Source organism: Pyrgilauda ruficollis, unplaced genomic scaffold (assembly GCF_017590135.1).
Source record: "Pyrgilauda ruficollis isolate IOZ18807 unplaced genomic scaffold, ASM1759013v1 scaffold9, whole genome shotgun sequence".
Taxonomy (NCBI): domain Eukaryota; kingdom Metazoa; phylum Chordata; class Aves; order Passeriformes; family Passeridae; genus Pyrgilauda; species Pyrgilauda ruficollis.
Genome location: NW_024531043.1, coordinates 10612071 through 10625570, shown reverse-complemented (window position 1 = coordinate 10625570; position 13500 = coordinate 10612071). Strand labels below are relative to the sequence as shown.

The 13500-nt window shown below is 41.4% G+C and overlaps 1 protein-coding gene across 7 annotated transcripts in view; it reads right to left on the bottom strand.

Annotated features, from left to right (window-relative positions):
• CLIP1 (CAP-Gly domain containing linker protein 1) overlaps positions 1-13500 on the bottom strand; it is a 62233-nt gene that overhangs the window by 34319 nt on the left and 14414 nt on the right. For 6 of the 7 annotated variants that reach the window (XM_041488466.1, XM_041488465.1, XM_041488468.1 and 3 more), the window contains exons 4-5: positions 2436-2560; positions 1211-1427 (exon numbers count right to left, since the gene is read on the bottom strand). In XM_041488466.1, the coding sequence (XP_041344400.1) occupies positions 1211-1427; positions 2436-2560 (342 nt within the window). The remainder of the gene's footprint in view (positions 1-1210; positions 1428-2435; positions 2561-13500) is intronic. The other variant, XM_041488467.1, reaches the window with a different exon arrangement.

The window sequence follows — 13500 nt, the reverse complement described above, 5'->3', positions numbered from 1 at the left end:
CTGAAAAAAAGAGTTGGAAGAAAGCTGGAATTTTAATTCCAGATATAATGGATTACAGCAGCTTTGTATTTTATGACCTAAGTCATGCAAAATCCCTCGGACAAAACAAAATAAGCAAACATATTTTAGACACTCACAAGGTGTAACTTGGGGGATCACAGCACATGGAATAAAGCATTTGGTTCCACATGTTAGTGCTGTGATCCCAAACTAGAGGGCACTCTGCAGCTGCAAGTGCAACTTCCAGAATGGATTAAGTAATGAAGTCCCACTGTTTGTGCCAAATAAAAATCCTTTTTGTGGCCAGGTATTAACCCTGGTGCCCTGACCGACTGCTGACCTCTGTTAATCTGCTTCAGTCCTGCAGGACCAGGGTTAAGTCACCTCTCTGGGCACCTGCTGGTCAGTGGGACAGTGGGACAGGGAACCTGCTCCACATCACTGGGAGTCACTCCTTCCTAATTAGATCTATCTATGGACTGTGGTTTTAAAAAAAAATCAAGGAAAAAAGATAGGGTGACTGTGTAAAAATCCAATTATTTCTATGTTTTCAATTTCCTTAAAGAGACTTCTCAAAATTCAGCCTTCCCAGATTTCCATTTTACTGCTGCAACCCAAGATTAGGACACTTATGTAACACAGCAACTTCAAAAGAATCCATAGTAAGTGTATTAGGTGGAATTAGTACTGTGTTAGATTTCACCTGAGCCACTGCACTTGGCAACACTCAGCCTTTATGAATTCATAGGATTAAAACCAAATCTAAAAGAAAAGAAGGAGGCTTCTCATCAGCAGAGACTTGGAAATTGCTTCTGCTGCATTTCTCAGCTGACTCATCTCTTGAAGAGCAAAAGGAAATTTTGAATATTTTAGCCAACGTGAAGCTTCCTGCTTAAATAAAACGAGTGTGACATCTGGAAGCTTCAGCGCACACCAGATCCTCAGAAAATCAATTAAATGGAGACTGCAGCCAGAGAAATTAGCTGGTGTCCTAAGCCCCTTTCTTACTGCAATCACTGTTAGCTTGAATTAAATATTCAACTACTCAGCTGCTCTCCAGGGCTAGCTAAGATTTCCTTCCTCCATGCATGCTTTGAATGAGGAGCACCACGAACCGTGCTCTGCCCACGAGCTGCTCTGGCCTGCCCCGAGCCGAGCGGGGCGGGCCGGGGCTGGGAGGGGGGAGCACGGGAAGGAAAAAGCAGCTTACGAGTCCTGTGCGGCTGGGCTTGCTGCTTACGGAGGAGGCCACGGAGCTCAGCGAGCTCAGCGAGGAGGCGCTGGGGCTGCGCTTCAGGGCCGCGGGCGTGGGCAGCACCTTGCGCACGGCGGGCTTGGCCTTGGCCGGGGTGGTGGAGGGGAAGCCGATCTTGGTCACCTTGTGCACCGGGGCGAACAGGCCGTACTTGGGCTGGCACTGGAAATACCTTCCAAAGGCAAAGCAAGCAGAGGAGAGAGGGAATTAACTTCTTTTCACCTGCACGGGGTGGGTTGGTGGAGAATTCTAGGTCAGGTGTATGAAAGTGTTAAAGGCATTGGAGCGCAATTCTATTTAATTCCCATTTGGGAAAGGGGCTTTGAGAGTCTGAAACAGCGTGAGCACGTCAGACTTCAGAAATTCAGAGTAAACACTACAGCTCTAGTGCCTAAAAAACTCCATTCAGATTCGGTTTTATATCCACAGCTTTCCCCTTCATCACATTCCTCTGAGCTGCCAACAGATGTGATGGCTCAGAGTTAAAAACAGAAATCAGCTTTTAATTAAATCAAGTAGTTTTATATTTTATTACATACATACCATTTATGTATGGTTGATGATACAGAACATTTATCTTTGGTTAAATATAAACAAAAGCCACTTATAATTTTAAGCTGTTATCACCTATGTTAAGGTGAGACAATCTTTGTAAAACCTCTTTTTAATGAGGTAAAAGACTATTCCTTATGGCAAATGAGAAAGAAAGTGAAATTGTGATGTGAGTTAATGCCTTCTGATTGTGACTTACTGGAGGGAGCAGCTACACTGCTCCCATCTCTACCAGGAGGCAACTGTTGGAACAGGAACTTCCAGCTCCTGGGATGCTGGAAGACTTCCCTTAAGTACAACTATTGGATATCCAGAGATTTTCTTAACTGAGCATTCCTTCCAAGCTGAGAAATCAAACAGGCATTTAAAAGAAGGAAATTGTGTTTTCCATTACCAGTCTATGAATAAAATTCACACGGGAGGAGAGATCAGCTCATCCCACGACTGTGAGAGAAGTGTTGGCATCAGAGAATTCAAACCATTGCACACCAACCCTCCCCACCAGCAGCACACAAGGCAGCTTTAGAGCCTCCCTCCCTCCCCTGACTGAAAATTTCATGGAAGATATAAAAACCCAAAAGAGAACACAGAGAGAAATCTCATAAAGTAAATTTGGGGATGGACTGACCTCGTGCCAGCAACAGCTCCATCGTTCTTTCCCAGGGGCTCATCCAGCTCCACCCCACACCATTCTCCTTTTGCAAAGTCAGTTTCTCCCAGAAAACGCACGACTCCAGCTTTTGTTCCTCCAACCTAAAGCAGTAAGAAACATGCCTGCATTTAATGCTTTTCCAAATAAAACACCAAATTCAGTGAAGATTTTGGCATAGCCATGTTCACACAGCACAGGAATGACATAACCAGTTCTTATTTCAAACTATGTATTTTTTTTTGTCTATGAGTTTGTATTAATGCTGAACAAATACTTATCTTCACAACTAAAAATATATTTAACAAGACACAGAATAACCAATGTTCTGAATGCAATAGGTTTGTGCTAGAGTTTCACATAAATTTCTACCAGCAGATTGGGATTTCTAAGGTCTGTTTGCTTCTTATTCTAATTCTGTGAGGAAAAATAAAAGAAATGAAATAACAAAAAAATCCTTTCATGTTTTCTCTAAGGAATAATTCAGATAAACTACATAGTATAGCCCTCTTGTATTTAAAGTAACTGATATATAAAGCAAGATACAGAGCACTTGACAACCCAGTAGATATAACCAGCTATTTGAATCCTTGGGGAGAGAAGAATCATTTTATCTTTTCTTCACTTTCAAGAATAAAAAAAATCCAACCCAAACACTCCTAAAGGAAAGCCTAGAAAGCAGTGGCTTTCAAACTTATCATATGAAATATTTACAGCCATTCCAATTACTGGCAATGTCTGTGAGCTACAGCTTTTCCTAATACCCAGGGGATGGAAGAATTAAATTAAGTGAAGAAGGAAAAGGTGTTATGTGGCTGACACTTGCCAGGAAGAGCCAGGATTCCTGCAGTTCAGGAAGACAATATGTTGTGTCCTAAATTTGTGCAAATCTGGTCAGCCTGCATCCAGCATTGTGAGAACAGGGCCATGGTGATGGAAACCTCTTCAAGAGATTCACAGAATTCCACATGGAAAATGCACCAATGGTTTGAAAATGTCCACCTGTGTTTTCCAGCACACCTTGTACAGCCAGGAATATTGTGAGGACTTGGCAGAGAGCTTGAATGAAATCTCCTGTTAAAGACTGTGATTCTCCTTTTTATAAATTAAACAGCAAATTAGTATTTAATATAATTTTTACAGCAGACATTTTATTTCTTGGGGGAACTTCCCAAGATTACTAGAGAACAACGAGCTCCTCGTGCTGTAAATTAAAGTGCACGATCACAGCACATGAGAAAATTCACATTATTCCAGTTAGGAAGAGCTCACTCACGAGGTCACCTGTGAGGAACTGAGGACTTGATATGTCCACAAATTCCCAAGTCAGTGCCCAGGAGCTGCCACACACATTTGTGCTCTAGTGGCAAGATGAAGCTTCAACTGATGAGGAAAAATAATCTTAATCCACACAAACCTCAGAAAAACAGGGAGAATAATGAACTTTTTTAATATTATTCAAGTGAGAAAAGGGACAGAGGCACCTCTTGTCCACACTTAAGGTGGCAGCCCCTCCTCTGCCATTAGAGGTAATTCTGGAACAACTGCAGGTCACCTTCAGATCCTGCTTTAAGTGGCACTGTAGCAAATTATTACTCTCCATGGAATAAAAACACACAAAGTTTACAGTTATCATGACAGCCTAATATAGTAACTCGTAGAACCTTTGGTATTTGGTGCCCTTGGCAGAGAACACACAAACAAGCACTAGGACTGGCTTAGAAATAAAGAATTGTAACCACCCAAAGAGTTACAGAGAATCCAGATCTCTGGCACCGTGATGAGGAGGGAATATATAACCCTGAAAAAGTAATCCCTGGGAAGGACTACCCCTTAATCTGAGGGTCATGGGATTCACCCTCAGACATTAGCTACTTTTTCTAGGGGGTAAATATCTTAAGTACAAACATAAAAACAAATTTTAACTGCACTAGCAGTCCACACTGAGTTCCAAGTTCTCCTTATTCCTTTTCTAGCAAGTTTGGGTAGGGGTTTTTGTCTCTTTAGGTGAAAAGACTGGTTAGTTCTGGTTAGAAGCTATTTCCCCACTCAATTTTGTTCTGTGTTCTACCTGAAAAAACAAGAGTTAAATCAAAAGAGGTTCTACAAATCCATTTAAGAAATTAGACAGGAAAACTAGAACAATGGTCTAGATAAGGAGGATCCCTGCAAAGACAATAGTCAGGTTTGGGGTTGCACAGAGAGATTCCTCAAGCTCCTTTCCCACAACCCTTGAGCCAGGCAATGGAATTTTTTTCCTGTTTCGTAGTGTGTTTGTGTCTGTGGTGATTTTTTTAAACAAATCCAAATTATTTACCTAAACACAGCCACCCACCACCTCTACATAGGAAGGTGAGTGGGGTCAGTGAGGTGAGAGGTGTCTGAAGCACCGTGGTGGAACAGGATAAATCCATGCAGGGATTCCCAGGGACAGGAAAAACTGCTGCAATCTGTTCCCTCCAACTCACACTGCAGATCAACCTCTAGAGAAGCAATGCTGGCTCCAGGATAGCACAGATTAAACTCTGTGCAGAATATTCATCCTTTTCTGTTTCACACCTTGGCCCTGCTCATCTTCCACACTTTATGTAAAAAATAGGAAGAGTTTGTTATGAAGAGACCACACTCAAACCACAAACTGGGAGACACAACCTGGAGGAATCTGGCAGTGCCCAGAACCCTCTGGAGCTGCTCCAGCCCCTGCAGTGACCCAGGGCCTGGTGGGAGCCAGCAAATGCAGGAACTCAGGTCCCAGAGCAGATGGGGCTGCTCAACACCAGATTCCCAGGAGGAGCAGCAAAGTGACTCTTCTGGTAACCATGGTACTGGGTTATTTTGAACAGGACTCAAGGGAGAATGCCAAAGAATTTCTGCTTTTTTCCAAACCCAGTCCAGCTTCTTTGAATAACCAGCTACTACATTTCTCTCTCTGCACATTCTGTGTGTCCTTACAAGAGCAGGAATTGGAGCACCCTGTGGCTGTAACATGCTCAGAGAATCAGTGAAGGTCTATATGGGCAGTTTTGCTCAGTTTTAAGCAAAAGCTTTCTAAATTTCAGCTTTAAAGACAGGTCAGTCCTCCTTTATAAAGCCTGAGACTACTGAAGGCTCCCAATCATTCACAGACATTTCTCCCAAAAAGTGTATTTATCTCCAGCTGCAATTAGTACCTGCAAGTGACAACACCTGCCTTGAGAAGAAAATAATAATAATTTATTCAATTGGTAGTACAATGTGAGGTGCTACTGTACAAGACAGTGTGGTAAAGGCTTTTCATGATGGAAGTTGCTGTACATATACAGACTTAATAGTGCCATAAATGGGAAAAAAGATCCTGACATTATTAAACTCAACAGTTCCAATCAACATGAAAAAAGAATTGTAGTTACAGAGTATAGCGTCTGTTATAGAAAAATGATCTTTAAAAATTGTGAGAATTACAGCAAACAGAGGTAAAAAACCCAACCCCAAACCAGCTGCATTTGCCAGCAGATCTACTTCCCAGTACTGCGTGAAGAACTAAAATAAAAACCATCCATTTCTAGAAGAAATAGGGGAAAAATATTAAAAGGTTTCCGAAAGGTCTGTGAAAAAACAGAGCACAACTACCAGAAAGACAGTTTTCCATGACCTTCTTTCATGCTAAGGCAGGTCACTAAATAATGGATTGAGAAAAGAACTGCCAGACGTTTTCTCAGTCAGTTCCCACACTCAATAGAGTCAAGCTGTAAAACACAAAGCTGTAATACTCCAGAGAATCTAGGTTAGACTGCAGGTCATGGTGAGGTGAGGAATTTTGCTTGGAACTCACTAGAGTTATGTCAAACACATGCAAAAAGTGATTAAATTCCATTTATCCAATTATACCTGAGCTTACATTAATTTGCTGCCAGGTAAAGTGAAATGGCAAAACGGGTTTGGAAACCTGAAGTGGTTAAAAAGCTCCTGGTGAAAGGACAGGGGGATGAACACGTCAGACCTTGTGAGAACCTTTGTGGAGCCACATTTCTAAAGATAAGGAGAAGCAGGAAACAAATAAACCAGTGTAATCCAGGAGGAAGAAACAGAGATTTCAGCTGTGCTGGTGGAAAAGAGGACAGGCAGGGTCTGAACATTGTCAGTGTAACAATATCACTTATTCAAACCTGCCCAGAGAAGGTAAAAGGTGAATAACAACTGCTCTGTCTCCCCTTCTGCCCGAGTATGAACTTGTGGTGACTCCTGAAAGCATCACTTGGGTTATTTCTCCATTTTCAGGACAATTCAGCACCACAGTGTGCAGCACTTGGAAAAGCAAAACCCACCCAGCCACAGAGAGCCTTTGAAACACCTGGGATCCACTAATCAAGTTCTAATCAGAATCATCTTCCTCTTGTTTCTCCAGATTTAGCAGAACTGTTTCCAGCTGGCAACAGAAATTCTGTTTAATTGATTTGTTCACCCCTTCAAGGCCAGAGAGGACAAAGTGATCATCTCCTCTGGTTCTCATGGAGCAGGTCTTTACATTTCATCCAGTTCCATCTGTAATTAACCCTGGAACTGCACTGAGCTAATTTCTGTGGGGATGTTTTTGCAGCAGAGCTGATATCCATCAGGACACACCCAAACCTGGACTGGATTTGGCCCCAAGTCCTAAATAGAACAGGCAAATCAGCACCACCAAGCACTGTATGATATCATTAGCATTTAGAGAAGGTTTGAACCCTTCAAAAACTGGTGGGGCAGACCCAAAGAGCTTGGTAAAGGGCTGGGAGAAAATTTCCCCTGGTATAATTTCCTCACAGTAAATCCATTATTAAAGTAACCCCATAAACATACATTTAGTGTGTGGTAGCTCTGAATCCATGTGCCTGCCTTCCAGAGGAAGTTAAAGATCCATGAATTCCTCACCTTATTCACCCATGAAGCAAACTGGATATCAGCCACAGCAGCCTTGGTTACAGGCCCCATGTTTAGATAAGGGCCTGCACATTGGAGGAATACAGCCATGACCACGTGCTACCCAAACCAGGGTAAGCTGGACCACATGGTGACACCTAAAGAGGTTTTTATGTCCAGCACACAAAAATTAGGTTAAGAAGTGTAATTCCTTTTTTCATCCTTTTTCTCTCGATGCCCTTGAGCCTCACATTGGGCGCCAAAATTCTGCCTTGGACCAGATTTCTGCCAGAGCCTGGAATGGACACAGAAAAAAACAAAACCCAAAAAATCCCCCAACAACAACAAAAAAGACACAAAAAAACCCCAAAAAACCCACCCAAACTCGGCAAAAGGGAAAACCCGAAACGGATTTTCGCCAGTCTGGAATGGACTCAGCAAAACCAAAAACCCGGACTGGATTTTGGCCAGAGGCTGCCACTGACAGGCTGTTTTCATACTTAATCACTCCATTGTTCAACCATATTTAAATCTCAAATAAACCCAATCTGACTGTGGCCTCTGGCCACTGGCTCTCATTATATTTTGTTTTGGAAGGCTGCAGAGCTCTGCAGCATCTACCATGCAGCTACACACAGGTTTAAGCAAGACACCTCCACTTTTCCCTTTGAACATTAGCACCATAAGTTCTTAAAATCTTTTATTGCAAGATACTTTCTCTTGCTTAAGTCATCTTCCAGCTGTGTTCTGAATTTCTGCTGAATTCCAATAGGTTTTTCAAATAACTAAGGTTATAAATATACTGAGTTCTTAGATCTATTAATGAAGTCAAGAGGTAATTTTGAAGCTAGACTGTTAGATAGTATTTAGGATTTTAAAATAATAATAATCCCACCACATAACTCCATAATGGCATTTTCTCCATTAAATCTATAGTTTCAGAGAAGGAAGCAAAAGTGTTTGACAAAACTGCCATGTTTTAGTTTGTCAACATTTGCTTGCTCTGTCAGTTTTTGCCCTTTTTGCTGAGATTAGACAGATATTAGGTATTTGCTTTAGACTACCTTATTTCCTTTCAAAAACACCTACACAACATCCAACACTGGATCAAGGCACAACTGGAACAGTGCTAGAACATCTCCCAGACTTTAAACTGGCCTCCCTCATTCAGATGTTCCAACCCAGCAATTCTGGGAGTAGCAGGATTAACGAGGGCAGTTTTTCGGTGGCATTGGATGTTATGGGTGAGTGACTTCACTACCTAAAAATGCAAGAGTGACTTCTGCTGTTTCCACTGATTGGAACAGGATTCAGACAAACCTTGATCATGTGGATTCTGTGACGTGCAAAGTTCTGTGAAGGCAAATTGTAGCTTTTCCAGAACTGGTGGGCAGAGCCTCCACCTTCTATTGGGCTGTTTCCATGGAACTTGGAAGGATTTGCTTTGAAACCTCTCCATTTCTACCCAATTTGGTTGCAGTCAACTTGCAAGTTCAAAAGCATGGCCAAAGTGGGCAAAAAACCTCATGTGCAATAAGATACACACTGTGCTATCACACAGTCCTTCACTTCCAGAGAAAACAGTTCAGTAACTAAAACTGATGTGCTAGTGAGGTTCAATTCATTTATCCAACTCAAAAGGAAACAAAAAAAAAAAAACAAACCCTAACAGCAATTCCATACTACAAAAGCCACATGTGAATTCATCACCACCACAAAAAAAGAGCAAAAACTAAAATAAGTAAATAAACTGTTCCTTCTCCCATCCTGTGTTGAAATGACTGAGGACAACGTGTTCCTGGATATTCCCCCTTGGGAAGGCAGGGAGAGGGGAAGGCAGCCAGGGAATCCACACACAAAAAAGGAATTAGCTACTACCAAGGCATGTAGGGAGTCACCAGTCCCTGCCATTACAGCCCAGGAACTCCCATGCAATTTGAATTTAAATAAGGAGTTACCAAAACAGAGTGACTCAGATATGACTAGTGCCTTGTAAATAAATTTGACACCTTAGTTGTGAGCAGATAAGTAATGCCATGTTCTGAAAAATGCTTAAAACTAACATTAAAAGAAAGCAGAGGTTTGCACAGGGAAAATCACCTGGATGATGAATTGCAATAAAAGCCTTTGGATACCCCTTACCCGTAAGGTATTTTCTCATTCATGGATTTCATGCTGTAGCAGCCACTTAGCCAACTAATCTACATCACACATTACAGGATCCACAGTCCTGTGCCTAAGTAGACATACATAAATATAAGAATTACTTTAATCCTTGACTTAACATGACAAAGCCATCAAAATACCTCACAGCCACCTCAGCTCAAGGATAAAGCAAAAGTGTGACTGAGCAGTTAAAATTGTCACATTTGATGGAGGAGGCTCGAGAAGAGCCCCAGGAGAGCACAAACCACTCACACGTTGCCAACTTCCAAATTTTTCTTCCTTTTCCATCCTTGTATGCATTGTGCCAGATATTTTTGCACTGTTTTAACTGTAACACCGCCAATGAATATTTGTTCTCATAACAGTTAAATATTGTCATAGATTTTTAAACAGACTAAGCTCAGAAGTGCATTTTCTATTCAGAAAGTTGTAAAATCCAGAAAAAGAAAACTTGAAAAACACCACAATGACAATGCTGAAGGGAGAAACTCCTCTCTACATGTGAAGTTTCTTTTTCCCTTGGCTGCTTTTCAGAGCCCTGGAATGTAATCAGTTGACAGCCCCACGTCATGTTTACTTGCAGATAGGTTACATGGGTGGAAACAAATCTGACAATAATCTCCTATCAGCCCCTGCCTGTTCCAGCACCAAAGACCTTGGGAAGAAACAACAAAGCACGGAGTAAAACTTACAGCCAGCTCTGTAAAACAGGGAATAAAGAGAAATGAGATGTCACTCATGCACAGGAAGAACTCTGCAAAAAGGCCACATCAGCACATGCCTGTAAATTGAGTTTGCATCTTTTTGTGACCATATGGACAGAGGCCGAGTTCCAGCTTTACAGCTCAGCCCCAGAAGCAGCAGATTTGGCAGACTGTGATGAAGCTGTAACTGGTTAAATGAATGAAAGCACTTTAATCCCTTGAGAAGCCTAAGGCCCCTTAGGTTGATAAGATTTTTATTTATTTATTTAAAATACAGCATCTGGTCCCTTCAGGGAAAAGCTGACAACGCTGTCAAAGCTGCTTCAACTTTTGGTACTGGCAACAGTTGTCACATGAAGCAGATTCCTCTCTTCTGTTAACAAGCTTTGTTTTGGTTGGGTAATTCAGGGGGGTTTGTTTGTTTGCTTTTAAAATCAACTTTGCATTGGGCTCTTAAGAAATCCTAAGTGTGCAACACCAGGGCAAACAGGTTCTCTGGCCACAGCTCACACAGGAAACCTAAACTGGCTGAGCCTGAAAGTAATTTGTTTTCTGAATGGGTTTTCTGTTGTTCTTTCCCCTCTGGTTTAGCACCGAGCACGGCACTTCCACTGGCACTTAGTGCACAGGAATTCTTATTCAGAGCAGGTTCAAATGCTGAAGCTGGAGCCTGATTTTCAGCAGAAAAATCAACTGCAGTTCTGGCACTGTGTCATTAACCCCAGAAAGGCTGGATGAGGACAGTGAAGGAAGTGCAGATTTCCACATCAGTTTTCCTGTGTTACAGAATCCCCAAACACAAGATCAGGCTGGCCAGAGTTAACATTCTAACTGTTAAATCACATCCAGATTCCAGAACATACATCATATGTTAAGAATGGCAATGATGCCTAATACAGAGCTGTTTGAATTACTCTTTGCATTAATAACTCTTCTTGGGTTTAGCCCTATTTTTATTCAGTAAAAGAAATTAGTGCACCGAATGAAAAGCTGAATAGTGAATTACATATAATAAACCACAATTCTTTGATATATCCAACTTATCTATCTATATTTTCAACATTTCCAAATACTATCACAAGGTACTGTTGGTTTCCTGTTAGTGAAAGGAAAATTGAGCACAATCTTGCTCAGATAACTGGGATTTGAGGGAGACAGATTTATCATCAGAGATTCCCAAGACAGCAGAGCACAGGGTGCTGTTTCAATTAATCAACTTTGAGAAGTAAACTACAGAAATCTAAAGATCCTTTTCCACTAGAACATCCATTTAGGGCTATAATACTTCAGTGAATGCTTGTGTATTCACTCAGTTTGATTTGCTTTTGATTTGCTTTGACTCCTCTGGAATCTCAAGCAAGAGAACTTCTAAGACAAGAGGACAATGGGAACTTCTCCACAATTATTATATTTCCCTTACGGGCATTGATGTCTACCATGAGTTATTTTTCTGATGTTTACAACTCAATTTAATGGCCTGGAAATGTCTTCTTCAAATTGAGGGGAAAAACCAGGAAAGGTTGTAGCTGATTGTTGTAAGTATTTTTCTGCAGGCACCCACAGCTGACATATCCAATACCTTGAAGCACTGTCTGTTTTGATGTCAATGTCTTTTTTAATATCCAAGGTCTTTTGGGAAAAGAGGTTTTTCTGCTCCCTGAAAAAGTGAGGCTGCTTGTTTTGCCTCTTTTTATCTCTGAATCTACAGCACTGTTCAGCACAACCTCACATGAGATGCTCTGAGCAAGCCTGGTTTTGGGAATACACAGGAGATCACCTCACAGCCCTACCTGGTTTTTGCAGTGGAATTTGTTTTCTCTCTCTCTCCTTTTTTTTTTTTTTTTTTTTTTTTTTTTTTTTTTTGGTTTTATTTTCCTCTGGAAATTTTCTCTATTTTTCTGGAATATCTTTTCTTTAACTCTGAATAAGTGTCCCAAATCTGTATGTAACCTCTATTCTTCCTAATGTTATCTGAATTAAGGAAAGATCTGTAGGGTACCTGTCTTCATAATCAAATAATATATTCTCTGGAAGCTTCCTTTATTACTAACCCTTTACATTTTGAAGACATTAGCTCTCCTGTAGAAGTTTGGGAGGACTCTCATATGGGACATTAGCATTTGGTAATTCTAACTTAAAATGTACAAAAGACTGGAGAAACCACCAGAGATCAAAGGAATAAGAAAAAAAGCCTAAGGCATCTTTTCCTTTCACACAAAACAATACAGGCCATACACTGGAGCTTTTTTAATCACCTCCTCAAGATTTCCTTGCTCCTAACAGCCTTTCATGAAACCACCTCATCCCAGCACCACTGCTGGGACAGTGCAGAAGCAAACCTGAGGAGTGACAGCTTTTCCTGGAGAGGAGCAGTATTAACACCTCTGCAGGAATAGGAGAATGCTCCAACAAAGCTGGGCTGCTGGGAAAGCCTGAAATTGAACCCAACATTTCAGGTTCAAACTTGTGCCCAATTTGCATCTGTGTAACACAAAAAGTTGAGATGTGAATTAGTAAACACTGTCTGAGTGGCCTCTTGTTCTTTGCTAATTCAGGCTCGACAGACAGAAAGAGCTGTAAGATTTTGCCTTTTTGTTTTTTTTTTAATCATCCAAAACCAGCCAGTTACCACCAATAAAAAGAAACTTAAGTAATTTAACTGATCCACTCAAGGTAACTCCTATTAAGGACATTTCAGAATCCAAGTTAGAGGAAAAAAAAAAGAACAGATTGAAATGCTTCATTCCACACCCTGAGATCACACACTAAGATCAATAAAGTTGAGGCCATCTGATGTCCATTCTGGAATGTAATCTTGGCTGACGAGCTGGGCCTTACCCATCTATGAATCTGCCCTTCAGGATGTCATTTTCCAATTAGCTGTTTTAATAGGGCTCCCAAATGAGCTTTTGTCTATCATGAATGCATTGTTTTGAACTGCAGTTCTGTGCTGCTGGAGGCTCTCTGTTCTCAAACCGTAATTCCCCACAGTTGTTTCTCCTCAGGTCCATAATCACAAAAAAACTTTCACAACATTCTCACAGCAGTTGGTCCAAGCTGCAAGAACTGATGGATGTTGCAGCTCTGAGCCCCTCCAGCCCTGCAATGGTGTGGTCAGACTGGAACACCACATGGCTGTGACACCCCATTGTCACTTAGAGGTGAAATTCTGTGCTGAGGTGGGACTGGCAACTTCCACCCAGCCCTTCATCCTCTTTGGTAAGTATTACTGAGAAGGGACTGCTGTGAATATAAATAAAATTCAAGAGATGTGGAGCAGGCCAGGTGAATTTGTC